The following is a 22,712-nucleotide window of genomic DNA, read 5'->3' on the forward strand; positions in this document are numbered from 1 at the left end:
AACACATGGTAAAAACCATTCAGAAAAGGGCAAGATCGCTGGTTCGAGCCCCTGCTGGGTCGGTTGTCATCCCTGTGTGCATGTTCTAGTGTTCGCGTGGGTTTCCTCCGGGTGCTCCGGTTTGCCCCACCAAAAGACTAAACTTAAATTGGCCGTGGTGTATGTGAGCGTGTACACGAGTGTAGGGTGTTTCCCAGTGTTAAATTGCAGCTGGAAGGGCATCGGCTCTGTAAAAACATACGGGATAAGTTGGCGGTACATTCCGCTGTGGCGACCCCTGATTAATAAAGGGATTAAGCCGAAAAGAAAAGGAATGAATATGCTGTTCAGTTTTCACTCTTGACTTTAACTTTGGAAAATAATTTAGTTTTCTGTACACAATGTGCAAAAACCTATAAGTCATTTTTAAAATCACGGAAATGGATAAAAGATTAAACTCATGTTGGGTACTTCTCGAAGAAAAAAAAACAGGCCTAGTTTTGAGAAAAGCTGTGTTTGAAAATAAAGTTATATGTTATCCCAAATTCCCCAAAGTATTATTATTAGTAGGGGAAAATTAAACTAATGTAAATGTTTTCAATCAAGCATCAGCGTAAATACAGTAACGTCGTAATACAGGAATGAGGTCAGAACCAGGAAAAAAACATCTAAACAAATCTAAATGAATATATGAAAACAAATATAAGATGAAACATGTCTAATACAAATTATGCTAATTGTAATAGCTCAATAATAATGATAAAATTTACAAAAAAGCTTTCTTGTTGGATTTAGGGCTGTGCGTTTGATCAAGATGAACTGTTCTCAGAACAGCTTCCACTGCGAATGGACTTCTAGCGTAAAACCCGCCCACTCCTGAATTGTGGGTAATGTAGTTGTCGGAGCGCTTTCGTACCTTCCACATGCGTTGTTCGCCTGTGAAATCTGTACTACTGTTCCCATGCGACATCTGAAAGGCATGTGCCGTTTAAATACTCTGTTTCCTTTTTCAAAACACTTGTTTGTCTCAGCAAATTGTCGGTTTATGTCTGCTTTTGGTAAGTTTATCATTCATATTTGCTGTTTTGATGAGCTTATGTTCAACAGTAAAGTACGTTACATTCTTGTGAAACGAGTTAATATATTATTTGATCAGAAACGGTGCCATAAAGTATCAGTTCTGGTTTTGTAGTTATAGAGTACATGTATATTTAACAGGGCTTAAAATGATTTCCACACACATTCAAATTTGTACTGTAATTTCATCTATATCATGTGATGGAAGTTAAAGCAGCTGTTTTGACTTCAACTGAGTATTATAAACCTGTTTTATTGAAATGAAAGTGTGTTTTCCATCAGGGCTCGTATAATGACACCTGATGTCATATGACTTTCAGAAGTGTCTTCAAACAGCAGAGATGATGTTGCTGAGCTGGTCATTTCAAACCATGAATTGCTACTGTATGCAGAAGTAAAAGAATAACGAGTACCAATGCTCTCTTCATAAAACACGTTTTGTTTGTCAAGACCCCAAAACACAGGAAGCTTAATCTCCTTATGTTGTGTTAACTTTTTTTCTGTTGATCAGGATTTAGTGCTGATTAGATTATTTGTTTCTGTATAGCTTTACTTGTTTCTGTGAGCTGAGTACTGTATGCAGATCATATTATTATTATTATTATTTTATTATTATTTTTTCTTTAAAAATATTTGATTTGTGATATTAGATTTATTGTTGTACATGGTTTAATTCCTCTGTTTTGAATTGTTTTAGATGAATCACTTTTATAGTTGAGACAACTTGTATTACTTTTTAAACATGCTTATATGGGAAAAAAACAAGACACAGTTTAAAAAAAAGTGACTTAAATGTGAATAGAAATATTGAATGAAACCTAAACAGTTTACATGAATGTAAATTAAACAATTTTAATGTAAATGAACAACTGTTAACACTAATCACATAACAGTTACACTAAATGCTACATCATTGTATTTGATTTATATATGCTTTGCTTATCTACAGTTGAAGTCTGAGTTATTAACCCCCGTTTATTTTTCCCCCCAATTTTCGTTTAAGAGAGAGCAGATTTTTTTAGCACATTTCTAAACATAATAGTTTTAATAACTCATTTCTAATAACTGATTTATTTTATCTTTGCCATGATGACAGTAAATAATATTTTACTAGATATTGTTCAAGACACTTCTATACAGCTTAAAGTGACTTTTAAAGGCTTAACTAGGTTAATTAGGTTAACTAGGCAGGTTAGGGGAATTAGGCAAGTTATTGTATTATGATGGTTCTTTCTGTAGACTATCAGGGAAAAAAAGCTTAAAGGGGCTAATAATTTTGTCCCTAAAATGGTGTTTTAAAAAAATTAAAAACTGTTCTTATTCTATCCAAAATAAAACAAACAAGACTTTCTCCAGAAGAAAAAATATATCAGACATACTGTGAAATCTGAATGAATCTTTGCTCTGTTAAACATAATTTGGAAAATATAAAAAGGGGGGGGGGTAATAATTCTGACTTGAACTGTATATTTTAATAATCTAATGCATCAGTGTGTGTATACTGTGAATATTTAGTGTTTTTTTTCATAGTCAACAGTTTGATTAAATTTCAGGTATTTCTGTTGCAAAAACACGCTGCTCGTTTTCAGCCGTTTCCTTCACAGCAACTGTAAGTAGCAATATTGAATGGCAAAATTCCAGAGGTTTTGCTTCCTTGGTGTTTTTTGGGGATTTACATTTTTAACCAGAATAACTACTTTGACATGGTTGTTTATAGTTGTTCACGGTTGAGTGTTTTTAATGTTATCTGATTTGAGAGTTTGGTGTAACTTTAAAAACATTTATAAATCAAAAAATTTCCAGGTCTAGAAAGAAAAATACAACACCACATTCTTTCATGTATCCATATTTAGGCATGGGACAATAATTGTTTGCAAGGTATACCACGGTTTGGAAAAGTCAAGGTTTTAAAACCGACAGAATTTTCTGTAATATCATTCCTAAGCTATGTATAAGATTTTTTATTAAGAATTTTTTGTTTGTTTTTTAGGACATCAGTATCTCTAGAAGAAAAGATATCCTAAGCTGCTGTTTTAAATTGTGAAGAAATCTGTGTTTTTGAAACAAAGACAGCAGAAGTCAGTGATTCATTAGAATTATTTAGCCTGACATGTTTACTTTTCTAAAATATCATAAATCTTTCAAAGAATAGAATACAAAAATAGAATTTTTTGATTTTATCCAGACATTTAAAAAGAATATATTTTAGAACAGAAATCACATGATACCGTAAAACCATGATATTTATATCCAAGGTTATCATACCGTCAGAATCTCATACCGGCCCATGCTTATCCCATCATAGTTCTTCATTCTAAACAACAGATTTTATGGATACATTTTTATATTTATAACTTTAATTCATGTCTAAGATGAATTTAGCTGCCGAAAATCTCTCTTACACTTTGCTGGGGACCCCTAGCGGGAAGCACTTGAGGAAGGATTATTCACATTGCACTTATTTTGTATCACTCTGTCTTTTATGTCCGAGAAGGAAGAAATTGAAAACTTACAGCAATTATAGTAATGAATGAATGATCTTTTTGGTATAAATGAGTACTTGTGAAAACAGCCTCTTCCATTAATCTGGAGTGCACGTGTCTGGATGTTTCCACATTACTCACAGGACAGGAATCTCTGTAGTGTTTCATACTGTGTGTTCTGTAATGTGAGGGGACGCATTAGAGTCTGCGTGTGACATGTCTGTCATGAGGAATGAACTTATCCTAAAAGTTACATGTACAGGGTTCGCTGTGTCTTTTCAGATGTACAGTTGAAGTCAGAATTATTAGCCCCCTTTGAATGAGTTTTTTCTTTTTTTAAATATTGTACAATTAATGTTTAACAGAGCAAGGAAATTTTCACAGTATGTCTGATAATATTTTTTCTTCCGGAGAAAGTCTTATTTGTTTTATTTTGGCTAGAATAAAAGTAGTTTTACATTTTTAAAAAAACCATTTTAAGGACAAAATTATTAGCCCCTTTAAGCTTTTTTTTCGATAGTCTACAGAACAAACCATCATTATACATTAACTTGCCTAATTACCCTAACCTGTCTAGTTAACCTAATTAACCTAGTTAAGCCTTTAAATGTCACTTTAAGCTGTATAGAAGTGTCTTGAAAAATATCTAGTCAAATATTATTTACTGTCATCATGGCAAAGATAAGCTAAATCAGTTATTAGAAATGAGTTATTTTAAACTATTATGTTTAGAAATGTGTTGAGAAAATCTTCTCTCCGTTAAACAGAAATTGGGGAAAAAAAATAGTCAGGGGCTAATAATTTAGACTTCAACTGCTCATGTCTGACTTTTCTATAGGATTTTGACCTTTTCTGTTTTATTCTCCCTCTTTCTTACTAATCTTTTTGATTTTCTTGTATGTTTGTCCATCTGCACAGGTGATGAGGGTTTAACTTGAGCACAGTATCATGGATGAGGACAGTAAACCGTTACTGGGGTCGGTCCCAACTGGAGATTATTACACTGATTCACTGGACCCCAAACAAAGAAGGTACTATCTGACCTAAAGTGTACCTGAGGACATATCTAGATATATAGTAGTCATAGTCAACTTTTGAAGTGGAACATTAAAGTTTTCAAATCTGTCTTAAAACAAGAATCGATGTAGTTAAATAGATTTGAGACAACTTGATTGAAAGGTTTTAATCCACTTCAATTGTTGACTACTATATATATAACAACTGAAGTGGATATATAGCGTGTACAGAAAGTATTCCAAAAGGGATAAAATTCATTTATTTCCCCAAAATTCTACACACAATACCCCATAATGACAATGTGAATTTTTTTTTGAAATTGTTGCAAATTTATGTACATAAGTATTCACAGCCTTTGCTCAATACTAGATGCACCTTTGGCAGCAATTACAGCCTCAAGTCGTTTTGATGATGCTACACGATTGGCAGACCTGTCTTTGGGAATTTTTGCCCATTCCTCTTTGCAGTACCTCTCAAGCTCTATCAGCTATATATATATATATATATATAATTAATAAATTCATTTTCTGAAAATTATCAAAAATAAAAAATATATCAAAATTATTAGCCCTCATGTGAAATGTGTTTTTTTTTGTTTTGTCTTTAGCGAGTGAAGTTTCATAGAGCAAACATTTTCTCAGTATTTCCTCTAAAGTTTCTTTCTTCTGTGGAAAGTCTTTTTTGTTTGTTTGTTTGGCTTGAATAAAAGCAGCTTTTACATTAAAGCAATAATGTCAAAATTATTAGCTAAATATTGATTGTCTACAGAACAAACAAATGTTATTCAATAACTTGCCTAATTAACTTAACTAAACCTTCATTCATTCATTTTTCTTCTGAAGTAGTCTCTATTTCAGAGGTCGCCACAGCGAAACAAAACGGCAACTATTCAATCATTTCATTTATCTGCCCTTCCAGCCGTAACCCAGTACTGAGGGACGCACACGAACATGCATGAACATGCAAACTCCACACAGAAATGCCAACTGTGCCACCGTGCTGCCACCCAACTAAGCCTAGTTAACATAATAACATGGTCAAGTCTTTAAATTCACTGTAAGCTGAAGCTTACAAAATAGGAAGAAAATATTATTTACACAGTGGCAAAGACAATTACTTAATTCATTTTCTTTTGGGCCTAGTCCTTTTTATTAATCAGGGGTCACTACATTGGAATGAACATCCAACTTATCCATGATATGTTTTCGTATGGATGCTTTTTCATCCGCATCCCAACACTGGGAAATATCCATCCAATCTTGCATTCACACACATACACTACCCCCAATTTAGCTTATTCAATTCACCTGTACCGCATGTCTTCGGACTGTGAGGAAACCGGAGCACCTAGAGGAACTCCACGTGAACACAGGGGGAACATGCAAACTCCACACAGAAATGCCAACTGACCCGGCCGGCCAATTTACAGTCTGTCTGATGTAATCAGTCATTTTGTATTTTCCCTATTTTGTAAAGTTACAGGATACTACTGTGGATTTTCTTTTTTTTTTTTGAGGTAAATACAAACGCAAACATTATTTTTGTTGCAATGTCTGCATGCTCTGAATTGTGATCCCCTGAAAATGTAAAAACAGTCCACATTTTGGTGAAAACCACGGTACTTTCTTTGTTGCAAGTGTGTTTTTTTAAAGTGAACAGCTTTTGTCTGAAATATAGATTTATATTAGCTTAAAAATGTCTTTACTGTCAGTTTGACCTTTTAGTGCATTCTAACACTTTGCAATACTGTTCTATTATGTACTGTATTTATTAACATGAACATTACATTTAATATAGTTTTTATTCATCCTTAATAAATATGTAGTTTTCACTCTTGTTAATAATAAGAAATCGGTCTTGCCATATTAGAAGGTTTTCTGAAGGATCAAAAATGTGTGCTTCATCGTATCCCACTGTACACCCTCAGCTTTTTATTGTCATCGTCACTGGTTTCCTTCCAGGAATAATTAGCATCACTGACAGGATTGAATGAGGTCTGTCTGGTATTTCACATTTACTGTCTAAAATGTGCCGTCATGTGTGGTGTGCTTCAAAACAAAAACACAAGCAGTGCTGCTTAAAGCCATATTTATGGATTATACACCATTACCGTTATGTGCACAAATACACTAATGCATTTCTGCAGAGTTCAGCTCCAGCCTTGTCTGAAATTAGCAAGTGTTTCTGAAGGTGTTAAAGAGACAGTTCACCCAAAAATTTAAATTTTGTCATCATTTACCCCCCCCCACTCCACTTGCTCCTGTTTGGAAGTAATTTTCAAGATGTCGGAAACATTAGTAATCATTGAATGCTATAGTTTTTATTCCAAATGATGGATGTTAAATGTATCCAGGTTCCAACATTCTTCAAAAATTCTTCATCTGGGTTTAACAGAAAAATAAAGAAAATGTATTCAATGCCACCCTAAAGATGCATAAGGCCAGTTTATGTGTCTTTTGTCAGTTTAACATGCATTTTGTTAAAATTTTCCTTGTAAATTTACATTTTTTTTTAACGAACTGTCCCTTTAGTTGGGTTGGAGTTTAACTTATAATTGAATTTGGGACCTCTGCACTCTGCAAAAGGGTTTTTCAGCCTTGTACTGACCTGAAGCCACCAAATTCGATGTGGAGAACTACAGAGTAATGTTTATGAGTAGGGCTGGGCGAATTTACCCACTACATATCAGATCTCACAATGTTATTCATGTTTCTGTCTGCATCCCTTTAATGTTGTGTGATATTGCATTCATGTAAATTATGAAAAAGTATTACTGTAAACAAGTATTTTGAGACACCACAATATAGAGGGTAGGGCATAATATGAAAAGACAGACTTTTTATTTTGTCTATGCAATGTATATTGTCATATTGCATAGCCCTATTGATGGGTGCTGACTTATGTGTCTTTCAGGCCGTTCCATGTGGAGCCCAGAAATATAGTAGGGGAAGATGTTCAGGAGAGAGTGTCAGCTGAAGCTGCGGTGCTAAGCAGCAGAGTTCATTACTACAGCCGTCTGACAGGCTCTTCAGACAGACTACTGGTGGGTCTGCTGTCTGCATTACTATCCAATACAGATGCCAATACTTGTTTTAAATCTGCAGTACTGTACTGTGTGAAGACAAATGAACATGGAAACTTGAGTGAGTGGATTATTAAGGCTGTTGTTGGTTGTAGATGAGTGCAGTCATTAAACGTGTCAAGTTTTAATAGTATATTAGGAGTTTTTACACTTTAAATAATTAACCCAGGGTCAAACCTTATTCTCGATAAAATGACTCCTGATTTATAATGTACTATATACATTTAATCCTGTTTATTCATTTGCAGAGGTTTCACACTACACAATCCTAAACCCTGGGTTAATTGAGGCTGCATTGATTTAAAACTAGCCTAGAGCGCCGTCGACTGTTAAAAACTAGCCTAGAGCGCATCTCCTGTTTAAAATAGCCTAGAGCGTATCTGCTGTTTAAAATAGCCTAGAGCGGCATCTGCTGTTTAAAAACTAGCCTAGAGCGCCGTCGACTGTTAAAATCTAGCCTAGAGGGCATCTCCTGTTTAAAATAGCCTAGAGCGCATCTCCTGTTTAAAATAGCCTAGAGCGTATCTGCTGTTTAAAATAGCCTAGAGTGGCATCTGCTGTTTAAAAACTAGCCTAGAGCGCCGTCGACTGTTAAAATCTAGCCTAGAGGGCATCTCCTGTTTAAAATAGCCTAGAGCGCATCTCCTGTTTAAAATAGCCTAGAGCGTATCTGCTGTTTAAAAACTAGCCTAGAGCGCCATCTGCTGTTTAAAAACTAGCCTAGAGCGCCATCTGCTGTTTTAAAACTAGCCTAGAGTGCATCTCCTGTTTAAAATAGCCTAGAGCGTATCTGCTGTTTAAAAACTAGCCTAGAGCGCCATCTGCTGTTTAAAAACTAGCCTAGAGCGCCATCTGCTGTTAAAAACTTGCCTAGAGCGCATCTGCTGTTAAAAACTAGTCTAGAGCGTCGTCTGCTGTTTAAAACTAGCCTAGAGCGTATCTGTTTAAAAGCTAGCCTAGAGCGCCATCTGCTGTTAAAAACTAGTCTAGAGAGTCTTCTGCTGTTTAAAACTAGCCTAGAGCACCGTCTGCAGTTAAAAACAATTCTAGAGCACCATCAGCTGTTAAAAAACTAGCCTAGAGCTTCATCTGCTGTCAAAAACTAGCTTAGAGTGGCGTCTGCTGTTAAAAATGAACCTAGAGTGCCATCTGCTGTTAAACTAGCTTAAGAGTGCCATCTGCTGTTAAAATATTCCTAGAGCGTCATCTGCTGTTAAAGACAATCCTAGAGTGCTGTCTACTGTTTAAAACGAATCTAGAGCCCCATCTGCTGTAAAAAAACAAGCCTAGAGCCCATCTGCTGTTAAAAACAGTCCTAGAGCATCATCTGCTATTAAAAACAAACCTAGAGCTCCATCTACTTTTAAAAACTAGCCTAGAGCACTGTCGTCTGTTCAAAAACTAGCCTAGTGCGCCATCTGCTTTTAAAACCAGCATAGAGTACCATCTGTTGTTTAAAAACTAGTCTAGAGGTCCATATTGTTGTTGTTGTTGTTGTTGTTGAAAAGTAGCCTATTGATATGAGACACAAGTAAGAAAAGTGATGGATTTTTGAAAATCTCAGAATCAATGCTATTTTTTCCCCAATCCTCAGGCATACACAGATTTGTAGACTTCCTTTACTTCATATTGACAGCTATTAGCCTAGTGTGCAAAATACACTTTTTTTTTTTCGTTTTATGAGTGTATGACGACAGGGTCACTTTGACAATTTTTTATTCTTTTTTTCCCATGAAACATTTTTCAGTTTTTAGTGTATTTGTTGATTTTTAAACACTCTTTCCAAACATACAGAACTATGTATTTTATTTGAAGCATGAACTACAGGTTCTAAGTACAGGTGGAATGACACGAGAGTGAGCAAACGATTACACACACAAAATAATGAGGAACACAAGGATATGATTCATTTGTTAGTTGTTTTGATTATTCATATGGCAATTATTCTGAAGCCAAAATTAGCTGATTGTGAGATCATTCTGCTGTTTGAGGGCTGAAAGTCGAGGATGAAAATCTCTTATAATGCCATTTAACAGTGATTTCTACTGTTTGTATCTGTGTGTAATTAAGTTAGTCCATGGCTTTGATTCCTTTTTTCTTCTGCACTGTTTGGTTTGTGGAGGATGCGCTTTTAAATGCAGATTAACATGGTCTTCAAGCATAAATTCTGCTTTTTGTCAATCATTCAGCACAATGCATTATTTGTTTAGGGACTTGTGAAGTTTATGATCTAGTCCTATAGAGTATTATAGGCTCTGTGATGTAACGGATTTGCTTATGCACCTTATCTCTGCAGGCACCTCCAGACCACGTGATTCCTTCTCATGAGGATATCTATATCTACAGTCCGCTGGGAACAGCGTTCAAAGTGCAGGGAGGAGACAGCCCTATCAAAAACCCCAGCATTGTCACAATGTAAGACCACCCTCAGAGCAGTTTTAGACTGAAATGCAAAATTAAAGCTTTCTAGTCTGCATGTGTGAAAATATAGTCAGTATGAAAAGTTTGTAGATTGATGTGATGATGTTCCCAACACGATCTTATGGCAACTTGTAACCATTTTGCTGCAATTTGTAAAATGTCATTCATGTTTATTTGACTTGCTTAGAAGAAATAAGTCAAGCTTTAATAATGGGCGTATTATCTTCCTATTATTTTAATATTGGCTGTTTATTTGTAGTTGTAAAACATATTCTGCATAATATTATTCCTACCCAATACTTAAACCCAATACCTGTTAATAAGCAGCAGATTAGGAGTTTCAGGCAAAAACTGTTAATGCTTTGGTAACAGTGAGAATTTAACCTTTAAAATAAAGTATGACTTAATTTATATACATACATACACACACACACACACACACACGCACACACACACGTTATATGGGCCATTTATATGGATAAAGAAAATTAATAAAACGTTTTTTTCCTATTGAAAAAACAAAAATTGGATCCAAGATGGCCGACTTCAAAATGGCCACCATGGTCACCATCCATCATGAAAAGTTTGCCCCCTCACATATACTAATGTGCCACAAACAGGATGTTAATAACAGCAATCATTCCCAGTTTATGGTATTCCTTATTTATATGTGTATCCATATAAATGGCCCACCCTGTATGTGTGTGTGTGTGTGTGTGTGTGTGTGTGTGTGTGTGTGTGTGTGTGTGTGTGTGTGTGTGTGTGTGTGTGTGTGTGTGTGTGTGTGTGTGTGTGTGTGTGTGTGTGTGTGTGTGTGTGTGTGTGTGTGTGTGTGTGTGTGTGTGTGTGTGTGTGTGTGTGTGTGTGTGTGTGTGTGTGTATTTATATAATTATTTTTTAATCGTTTAACTGATTTCATTTATGGATTCAAAAGGCACCTTTTTGGTTAATGATGAATCTGTTATTATGAGCATCCCTGGGCCACTGCCTCGCCTATATATATATATATATATATATATATATATATATATATATATATATATATATATATATATATATATATATATATATATATATATATATATATATATATAATTTTTTTTTCTTCAAAGTGTTACATAATTTTAAATCCTACAAATTATCTAGTCAAGAGAGATTGCATTTGTCATTTCCATGTTAAAGATATTAAACCTTTATTTAAATGATTGTGTGTGTGTGTGTGTGTGTGTGCGTGTGCGTGTGCGTGTATACAGCTTTGCCATATGGAACACCATGATGGGAACATCTATATTAAGTATACCATGGGGAATAAAACAAGTAGGTGTACATTTCTCTCCTATATTTTCTTTGGTCATTGCCAGTTATACAATAAAGGTAATTTATTATAATTTATTTGTTCTCTTTCTAGGCTGGTTTTACATTGGGCATTATCATTATTGTTCTCATGGGCCTGTTGACGCTCTATTGCTGCTACAGAGTGTTGAAGTCCACAAAATCAATTCGTAAGCCAATTGCAACCATGCTTTCACATTTTTCGCACAATACATGAGTGATTCAGTGTAGCTCTTAAACACGTTCATTTATAATGTTAACATTCCCAGTTTGGCTGATATTTATTTATTTTTATTTTTTGTTTTGTTTTGTTTTTTTTGACGGAGATAGTATTGTTTTGTTAGATGAACAGTGTGACCCAGGTTCAAATCCAGTGTTTCTTCTTACTTTTTTTTTTTTTTAAGTCAAACAAATATCATTTACACATAAGCTGGTCTTACTAAAGACGACAGAAATGAGTCGTGAGGGACAAGTCTATATGCCTGCAAGTTCCATCATGGACACAGAACCACATTTAATATTTTTTTGTCACAAAGTACAGTGAATAGCAGCCCATTCAGTCACATCTTTTATTCGTGTTAAGGAGGAGTGTAAATATTACAGTTATGACAGAGTTAAATGTGTTTAGATGAAGAAAAAACGTCGAAAAATCAATTGATCACGTTAAAATGACAGGTAATATGTGTGTATGTTTACTAATTTATTCACACATTTGCATTACTCAGAGCAGAAAAGAGACAAGCTGCCCTGTAAGCAGTATCTTAATAAAATCGTTTAATTAAAATAAATAATCAACAAATGAATCTGACGTGACGGTCTCTACAAGTGAATTCCCAATAAGAAAAATACTACAAACTATTCATTAAAAAAACAAAACAAGTGCAAATGTCTAATGCAAGCGGGCTGCGTTTCAGACCAGTTCAGCTCAATAGTGTATAATGTCTCCGACATCTCCTGAAGTCCCATTTCACAACTTGATAACAACCGTCTTTTTAAAGAAGCGTCCCGATTTAAAAATAAATAAATAAATAAAAAATCAAGACTGATGTAACTGATGTGTTATGTCGTAGAATAAAATGTGAAAGTATCTTAAGATTGTGTTAGCCACCAACCTTATTTAAGAGATTTTTAATCAAAATCCCATTGAAAAAAAAAACATCGACTTTGGGACGAGGCAACCAGAACTGCTAGAATGCTAACTCGCTTCCGGACTTTTGCCTACAAACTGACGTCATAGTTCCTCCACTCTATTGTGGTTGTGTATTACTCTTGAGTGGTTTGTTTACCTCTGCAATCCTTTCTACTTTATCTGATTTGATAAGGACATTTCTAAGGCCTCTGAATAATCAACATGATCAAACTAATGTATCTATAAAGACACAACAAACAATGTGTATCTCTCTCTCTCTCTCTCTCTCTCTCTCTCTCTCTCTCTCTCTCTCTCTCTCTCTCTCTCTCTCTCTCTCTCTCTCTCTCTCTCTCTCTCTCTCTCTCTCTCTCTCTCTCTCTCTCTCTCTCTCTCTCTCTCTCTCTCTCTCTCTCTCTCTCTCTCTCTCTCTCTCTCTCTCTATATATATATATATATATATATATATATACATACATACATACATACATACATACATACATACATACATACATACATACATACATACATACATACATACATACATACATACATACATACATACATACATACATACATACATACATATATATATATATATATATATATATATATATATATATATATATATATATATATATATATATATACATATATATATACATATACATATACATATACAAAAATAAAGGGAGAAAAATGTTTTTAAGTGTGATTGTCATGCAATATACATCAGACATTCAAGGAATATTTATTTGTTTATCTTTCAATTATAATTGAGTTACATGTTTACCCCATAACAAAAACAGACAGAGCTTTCAACATAAAATTGAATATTTAAATATCATGTTCCAAAGACATATTATTGTAGAGTGACATCCAATGTTTCTATACAAATTTCAGCAATTCTGCCATAAAAATTCTACATTTCTACATTTTTTTTTGTTTTACTTTAACTGTACACACACATTAACATACTGTTAAAACAGATTTATAAGCCTCCCCCCTGTTTATTTTATCCTCAATTTCTGTTTAACGAAGAGATTCCTTCAGCACATTTCTACACATAATAGTTTTAATAACTCATTTTTAATAACTGATTTATTTTATCTTTGTCATGATGACAGTAAATAATATTTGACTAGATATTTTTCAAGACACTTCTATACAGCTTAAAGTGACATTTAAAGGCTTAACTAGGTTAATTAGGTTAACTAGACAGGTTAGGGTAATTAAGCAAGTTATTTTATAATGATGGTTTGTTCTGTTGACTATCGAAAAAATATATTGCTTAATGGGGCTAATAATATTGACTTTACAATTGTTTTTAAAAAATTTACAGCTGCTTTTATTCTAGCCGAAATAAACCAAATAATACTTTTTTTAGAAGAAAAAAATATTATCAGAAAAATTGTGAAAATGTCTTTGCTCTGTTAAACATAATTTAGGAAATATTTAAAAAAGCAAAAAAATAAAATAAAAAATTCAAAGGGGGCTTATATTTCTGACTTTAACTGTATGTCATTTTTGCTTGTCTTTTTTCATATGTCATGCCAGAGTTAACATGAAGTTTTTTTAAAATATGAAACTCTGTGTCTTTGCAGCTTATGTAGATACCTCAGACTGGGAGTTTCCTGATGTGTGTAAATATTACTTTGGGGGATTTGGAAAATGGTCCAGTCTCGTCTTCTCGTTGGTGTCACTGATTGGTGCAATGGTGGTCTACTGGGTGCTCATGTCTAACTTCCTGTTCAATACGGGAAAATTCATTTTCAGTACGTGACTGTTTTTCCTGCCCTTTCTCATTTGTTTTACTGCCAATTAGAATTCTAATATTGTTTTTCTGAATAACCTTTTAATTGTTTTTCTGAATAACCTTTTTTATATTTTGCATTTACAGACTATGTTCACAATGTCAACACATCAGATGCATTTGGCACAAATGGAACTGAGAGAGGTGAGCAGTCATTATTATTATTATTATTATTATTATTATTATTATCATTATTAGTATAAAATAGTCTGAAGTTGTAAGCATAATCATTTACATTACATGGTCAAAGATACTCAACACAATCCAAATGGCTTGATTTATTAATTGCTCTGACTTGAGGCTGATTTATACTTCTGCATCAAGCGCACGTGTATGCTACGGCGTTGATGCATAGCCCTACGCCGTGGCCGTTGGCGTCGCTGACGTGCACCTTTCAAAAAGTGTAAGTACACATCGCAACGAGGCGTAGTGTAAGCTCTGTGATTGGTCGGCTTGGTAGCGCTGATGAGTCTGGGCGGGACCGAGAGTCGCGCGAATGGCGCGACCCTGATGGAGAAATTGTTTACAGGTGTGGAGTCCCGTGAAGGAGCTCCGGATGGAAAGTTTTGTTTTGTGTTTATATCATAGTTAAAGTTGCTGCACGTCCGCCGGTTCCTGCCTCAAAATGAGCGAGTTTGAGCCACTTGTACATCCAGGAAGTGTTCAGGAAAAGCAAAACATCAGAGAAGAAACTCGACACAGAGGAACATTTACACCTCACTGCCAACTAGCGTTTCGGAAGTGTTAATGTAGACCAACAGAGACAGCGCGCAGAAGTATAAATGTTCAGCTACGCGCGTTGTATGCGCCGTGGGTCACGCCGGTCACTTGACGCAGAAGTATAAACCAGGCTTTATGCTGTAGTTATGGCATTTAAAGGTGCAGTGTGTAATTTTCACTGCTAGAGGACGCATATTCACAACAAACAATTGTGTAGTTTGATGACACCATGACTGTGTGTGGAATCATGAGAGTTGTCATCTTTATTTAATTAAAAAGATGGCAACACCAAAGCTCCAAAAAATAAAAATGTATTCGATTGAAAAGGCTAGAACAAAGCGTGTAATGTTTCGAGCACACCGGCTCCTCATCAGACAGTATTCATCACAGCATGTTGCTCTTTTAATACATTTCCGGATGACATGATCTCATACATCATCTCATAATGAAAAATAGACAAATACACGATAGTAAATTACACACCTGGAATATTCAAAACGAAAAGACAGAAACAAATTTTAATAATATACAGTGCATCTCAAATAAAGAAAAATATGACAGAATATTACATAAATTATACAAATTATAGCCAAAAAACACATTGGTGGAATCATGGGAGTTGCTATCTTTATTAAGTCCATTGGAAGTCCTGCAGAAGTCGTGTTCATGGATGTGATGAGGTATTGAAAACTTACTGTATCTTTCAGACTGTCATGGTAGTATAAATTAGATGACAAATTAAATTGAAACAAGTGTGCTGAAGGAATTGGAGCTAACAGATGAGCGTGACGCAGAACGAAAGCAGTGAAGCTTTTATTATGACACTATTTACTGTTTTCAGTTCTTCTGTTCATGATCACGTGGACAAGAAGCTGCACTGTTTTATTATACTAAATACATTTTAGGGTTCTGTTATAAAGCTGCTGTGCACGGTCTAATAAAAAACAAAACTTATCAAAGCAATTTGGTGATTTCCTGTTATCTATGAAACAACTGAAAATTAGAGTGGCACCAATTAAACTCTTTAGGGTTAAATAATCAAAATGCAAAAAAAATGCTTTTCTTTGCATCGTCTCGTTTCTAGTCTAAATAACTCAAATTCTTGAATCAAGTAAAAATATTAGTTTGTTTTCACTTTCAGAAGAAATAAGTCAAAATTAAGAGTTTTTATTCCCTTAACATAAGCTAAATGAGATCATTTAGCTTATTTTAAGGAATGGGGCAAGTAAAATATTTTGTTCTCATTTTGAAATGTAAATATTTGGACTGGGAACAAGACTAAAATATGAATTTTTTCTTAATAAATTTGATAAATTCTGTTTAAATAATAAAATGCAATTAATCTTAGTTTTATCACATTTTGTGCTTAAATGTTTTATACTCTGTTGAAATGCTCAGTCACAGGCCTTAAAAACACATGCACATACAGTTAAACATAGCAGGGACTCAACGAAATTCTTTTTTACTCCCTGAGGGTAAGTATAGATACCGTCAACGCCTGTAATGTAATTTACAATAAAATGTCAGACTTTCAGACATCTTTGCTTAGGGAAGAAATAAAGTATTATTTTTTCTTAACACCAAAATGTAATTTGTTTGTTTAAATGCCCCCGTGGCTTTGCACGTACAACATAGGTAAAACAAATCATTGTCTAAAAACTTGTATTGCAGAACACCCAAATAACACTGCTCAATTGCCAAAGAAATCCCATTGCTGCTTCCTTCAATGCTGTTAAACATAATATATTGACTCCGCATTATATTGGTATTGAGTGTGTTAAAGCACAAGACTAGAACTAGAAGAGGTGTTGATATTTATACTTCGATTTCAAAGGGAAGCGTTTTACATTTATACTTTACTGTCATCAAAAGGTTTAAATTAGAAATTAGATTAGAAATTTTTATATTTATTATATATTTATATATTATGTTTTATTTAGCATTTTATTGGTTGATTAATTGATTAGGGTAATTAATGGTTTCAGGTGTGATGTTGGTGAAATGATGAAACTGGAGTAGCGTAGCATCCATTAGATGCATACTTCAGAATCTCACCGGAAGTAGTATGTCATCCGGGTACTTCTCACAAACTGTTTTTTTTTTAAACTATATATTTCGACATACTACTCAGCTTGCATATTCTTTTAACGTGCATAGTTTTTAATGTATTTTAATATGGAAGTATGCGATTTCAGACACACTCAGGGCTATTCAATTGGTTTTTCATGGGCGCCGGTTCATGAAAAGCATCCCACACGAAGGGCCGGAGAGATATGACTTGCTATATGAGTGATAACACAACAGCATATAAGAGCCCATATGCTGTATTTTTCCTTAAGACACCCATATTGTATTTTTCTACATTAAAACGTTAATATGTTGTATTTTGAAACTACATAATATCAGTGCATTGTACAATAGACTTTTTTTTTTCCTTTTTTTTTTTTTACAAACATTCAAATGTTGTATTTTAGAGCACAACTAAATCAGCGCATCATAGGCTTCTTCTACATTCAGACAAATTCATATTTTATTTTTTTGAACTGCATAACAATTAGGGATGCAACAATTATAGATTTGGTTGTACAATTATATATTCTGAAGAATAATTATGGTTTCATGGTTATCATGTCTAATTCAAGTTTTATATTGGGTAAGTAGCTATTTAGATTAACTGTTGTTGCCATCTGCATTCATGCCTATCATTTTAATAATAATTCGTCAAATATATCTTTCACCACGCTCAACTCTCACCATGAGATGTTTTCTACTGCGTGCACCCGGAAAGATGCAAGCGCATTGCTCAGCTTGATCACGCATACATTATTTTAGAAATAACAAACTTGCAAGCAGAAAAGACGTGATATGGGAATGGCCGCTGCTATAGTTAATCCGGTGTGCGTGTGTATTAGCCTCGTTGTACTTGGAACTTCAAACTAGCGCACAGTTGACAACTTGGCATAACTTTTGTTTAATTGCAGCAGTTTTGTATCCTGCAACAGAAAAGTGGCTTAGGCCGTACTCACACTAGGTACAGTTGCCTCGAACCGGGCCAAAGCATGCTTGTCCCCCCTCACGTTTCCCCCGACGGCCCGCACTCACACCACAATCGGGCCTCTGCACGCTTACGTCATCGCTGCTGTGCTGTTCAGTGAGAAGCGCTCTCACTCAGCAGCACAGAGGAGATTTCTCTAGTTAAATCATTTCAGTGGTTTGATATGCAGTGACATGCAGTCAAATATTTCGCCAAACAGTCCTTAGGGATGCGGTCACATGCAGTCAGATATTTCGCCGAACAAATCCGCCACTTTTGGCACACATAATCATAATGCTCTCGTGCTGCAGGTCTGCTGAAGGCGCGCAGCTGTCGTGCAGTGAGGGGTTTGCGTCTTTAATAATCCACGGCAGTTTGTGTTCACTGAACAGTAAGAATGATTCATAAATCCATATGAAACAGCCTCTTAAAAGTCACGTCTCGCTTTCAGTTTCGGGCTTTGGCGCGAAGTGAACCGCGCTCAGGCCCACCTCTTCCAACCGGGCCAGGGCCGGCCAAGTGAACCGTGCCTGAGCCCGATTCAGCGCACTCACACTTCTCAAACGATCCGGGAAACTGGCCTGGGCACAGTATAGATGGCATAGTGCGAGTAGGCCCTTAGAGAAGACTTTACGATTAATTAACTGTGACGAATTAAAGCGCAGTTAATAATAAAATCGGCTAATTGTTGGATCCCTATGTTTTCAACTGGAGCTTGTGCTGTATTGAACAGACGCACGTCACTTCATAACTGTAGCGGCCGTATTTCGACTGAAATAAATTTATTTTTGATGTCTTAGTCACACTGTTTGGAGGGCCGGAACAAATTTCCTCAGGGGCCTGGTTCGCCCCGCGGGCCGCCAATTGAATAGTCCTAAGTCCTTTAACCTCTCTGATGTCTCGTTTGACCAAATGAAGACCAGCTTGGTTAAAACCAAGTAAAAAGCTTTTATTTTTACAGTAACAGTGACTTTGATCTTTTTACAATGTGTCTTTGTTGACCACTACTAGTGGTTGGATCACTAAAAATGCATATTAAATTGATAAATAACCCAAAACTGGAAATCTTTTCCATCAATTACCCACCCTTCACTTGTCACAAATTTGTCTGAGTTTCTTTCTTCTGTTGAACACATAAACTGTTATTTTAAAAAGTGTTTGAAACCTGTACCCATTGACCGCCATAGTATTTTACTCATAGTAATATATGAGTAAACTCATAAAGGTCACTGGAAGTTAGTGAGTAAATTTAGATTTTTCAGTAAATTATCCAACACAATGTGGAAACAGGGCCTTAAATGTGCTTATTTGAATACAATTAACATGTACACGTGTTTCTGTGTTCTCCGGCACTAGTCATATGTCCGTATCCAGATGTGGATCCACATGGGAACAGCAGCACCTCCCTGTACTCTGGAAGTGATAACAGCACAGGTCTTGAGTTTGATCATTGGTGGAGTAAAACCAACACCATCCCGTTTTACCTCATCCTTCTGCTGCTGCCGCTGCTCAATTTCCGCTCCGCTTCCTTCTTCGCCAGGTTCACTTTCTTGGGTATGACCTTCATTTTCCCCCTAGAGTAGTGATATTTCTTTTTGAATTGAAATCAAAAAGGTACATTTTTAGTAAAGCAAGATGACAAAAAAATATTAAAAATGCATTTCAAATGATTGCTTCATAGGAAGTTTACATACACTGTATAAAAAGGCACATAACCATTGACATTTTTTAAGTCAGATGTTAATGTGACTAAACTTTTTCTCTTTTAGGTAAGTTAGGATTATCACATTTGTTTCTGTTATCCGTAATAGCAGAATAATAAGAGCGCGATTTTTTTTTTTTTTTTTTTTTTTTTTTTTTTTTTTTTTTTGAGAAATTGTTTTAACTTTTTTTGAAAGTCAAGTTTACATACAATAACGATTACTCTGCCTCTGAAAAAGCTCAGATGATGATGTCAAAGTTTTGGAAGTTTCCGATTGGCTAATTGACAACTTATGAGTTAATTAAACCTCAAACACACTGCTTCCCGTGACAACATGAGAAAATCAACAAGCCAGATTACAATTCGCTAAATTACACTGGAAAAAGAATAATTTTTGGAGACATGTCCTGTGGTCTGATGGAACTAAGATTGAACTGTTTGGCCATAATGACCAGTGTTACATTTGGAGGACAAAGGGGAAAGCTTAGAGGCCTGGGAACACCATCCCAACTGTAGACTATGGGATGGCAGCATCATGTTGTGGGGCTGTTTAGCTGCAGGAGGGACTGGTCCACTTCACAGCATAGATGGCATCATGAAGAAAGAACATTATGTAGAAATACTGAAGCAACATCTCAAGACATCAGCAAGGAAATTAAAACTTGGCCACAAATGGGTCTTCCAAGCAGACCATGACCCTAAGCATACTGCCAAATTAGTTAAAATGTGCTTCAAGTACAACGGAGTGAATGTTTAGGAGTGGCCATCACAAAGCCCTGAACTCCGTTACACCAATTCTGTCAGGAGGAATGGGCCAAAATTCCTTCAAACTATTGTGAGAAGCTTTTGGAAGGATACCAAAAACATTTGACCAAAGTTATACAGTCTAAAAGCAAAGATAAAAAAAAAACAATAAAAAAAAAATACCAAGGAAATGAATGTAAACTTTTGACTTTCTAGAAATTAATACAAAAATTCTCAAAAAAAAAAATCTCTCATTATTCTGGCCTTTAGCAAATGTAAATCATTTAGGTAATCCTAAAATAGTAAATGTTTAGTATCATTTACCATCAGACATTATTAAAAAAAATTGTTATGTTCCTTTTTTTTTTTTAGAGTGTATGTAAACTTCTGGCTTCAACTGTAGATGCATGAGTGTCTAATCGTGGTCATTCAACCTTTTGATTCTTTAAGGGTAATATAAAAAAAGGATTTGGGCTCTATTTTTAGTGATGAGGAGTGGCTATCTGCCTGCTCAAATATCTATCCCAAAAGTTCTTCAATTTCGGTTCAGAAACAAAATTATAAATGTAGTCACAGGATTTATCTAACTCCAGTTCGCCTCCATAGAATATTTCCCAACTGTTCTGTTATGTTTCAAAGGTAAGGTAGACATAGTCTCAGTAGCCTCTTTCACACAGTGATACCTCATCGATGATTATTTACACAGTTGGTATTAAGAAGAACATATAAACGTGATCTGACTAACTTCTAGCAGCTAAATGTGTCTGGAAAAAATATTCAAAGGCTTTTATTCTCATAAACCGTGCGGACGTAAATGCGTCTGACTGTTGTGATTGGCTAAAGCAGACGTCTCACGTCAGCACGTTCTAGACGTGCACGCGCTTATTACGGCAATCTTCCTTCTGCATTCACACAGCGCAGCATTCCGGCAAATTGCCGGTAATGTTACAACTTCTCTTTCCGGAAAATAGCCAGAACGAATTTACCAGTATTTTCAAAAAAGGCCCGTTCACACACAACATTTCCGGAAAATTGCCGGCAATTTTCCGGAAAGGTCTGTATGTGTGAAAGGGGCTAGTGACTCATGTATTTTGGGATTGTGACAATCAAGTTTACTGGAAGGAGATTCACAAAATGATTAAAAAAAACTATTGGAAAGACTTTTGCTTTGTACCCAAAGGTATACCTTCTGAATTGTACAGTGGAACTGTGTCTTGATGGTGTTCTTGTGTGTTTGGTCTTCCCTTTGGAATTTTCTTGAGAGTACTCAATGACTGTGCCTTTCTAAATTTGGTTTTATAATTTCCATTTATTTCTATCTTTGCTCTCAAGCATTTATATGCATTTGAATGTCGAACAAATGTTTTTGTTAAAACAGTCCTGCCAGTTGGGTTTGACTTGCCAGCGGTTTTAATGAACTTTTTTTGTTTGTTTGTTCTTCACAGGCACAATATCAGTGATCTATCTCATTTTCCTGGTCACATATAAAGCCATTCAATTGGGCTTTCACCTGGAGTTTCACTGGTTTGATTCATCAATGTTTTTTGTTCCAGGTAAACTTATTTACCAAAGCATGCATCTTCTTGAGTGTAAAATTATGCACATTTTAATGCTGTATGTTTTTATATAAAAAAAGTAAAGTTTAATAAATTATTATTATTATTTTTAATTCATGTCAAATGACAATGCAGTTAATTCTACAGAGTGTAAAGTTTTATACCATTTACACCTGCTATTGAGAGTCATTTATCAGAATATCTGACTTCAGCATTGTTTTTCACATAAACAAGAATGTTCACTTAGAATTGTTTCTTAAATATAAAAAAAATTATGCTTTAGAAGAGTCAAAAACTTACATACAGCAGCTTTTAAACCGAGGCGAAAAAAGCCTCCAACTCAATGTTCCATTTCAGCTGAAAGTACAGCAACATGCTGAAATAAGTCTGAGCAACTTCAGGCTCACATGGAGTTTAAGCTGTGTACCATGGATTTGTTCATTCAGTGCTTCCACAAAAGTGATGTGGACGAAATAAGAGGATCTCTTTGAAATCAGTGACTCCCAATGAAAAACAAGTGGTCACATGAGACGTGTTTTAATGCTTGGAAATACCAGCTGAAAACAAGACCAAAGGTTTCAACTCTCACCTCTTTTGCAGCTTGTAATTTCTGGACAATTTGTTCA

General features: G+C 35.1%; 3 protein-coding genes across 8 annotated transcripts in view; 2 read left to right on the forward strand and 1 right to left on the reverse strand.

Annotated features, from left to right (window-relative positions):
• The window catches only part of tln1 (talin 1), a 1,269,505-nt gene that overhangs the window by 804,728 nt on the left and 442,065 nt on the right, over nt 1–22,712 (forward strand). The window lies entirely within an intron of this gene.
• sh2d4a (SH2 domain containing 4A) overlaps nt 1–22,712 on the reverse strand; it is a 209,872-nt gene that overhangs the window by 124,016 nt on the left and 63,144 nt on the right. The gene's annotated exons all lie outside the window — the stretch shown is intronic.
• slc38a9 (solute carrier family 38 member 9) overlaps nt 929–22,712 on the forward strand; it is a 46,180-nt gene continuing 24,396 nt past the window's right edge. For 2 of the 6 annotated variants that reach the window (XR_015500470.1, XM_087269586.1), the window contains exons 1-10: nt 929–956; nt 4,458–4,570; nt 7,470–7,599; nt 9,935–10,053; nt 11,313–11,376; nt 11,468–11,561; nt 14,122–14,292; nt 14,418–14,474; nt 19,441–19,638; nt 21,976–22,083. Coding sequence is in view for 3 of the 6 variants with exons in the window: in XM_087269586.1 (XP_087125712.1) it covers nt 4,488–4,570; nt 7,470–7,599; nt 9,935–10,053; nt 11,313–11,376; nt 11,468–11,561; nt 14,122–14,292; nt 14,418–14,474; nt 19,441–19,638; nt 21,976–22,083 (1,024 nt within the window). In the remaining 3 variants the exon portion in view is untranslated. 6 annotated transcript variants of the gene reach the window in all.

Source organism: Danio rerio, chromosome 10 (assembly GCF_052040795.2).
Source record: "Danio rerio strain M-AB ecotype USA chromosome 10, GRCz13ab, whole genome shotgun sequence".
Classification (NCBI taxonomy): Eukaryota; Metazoa; Chordata; class Actinopteri; order Cypriniformes; family Danionidae; genus Danio; species Danio rerio.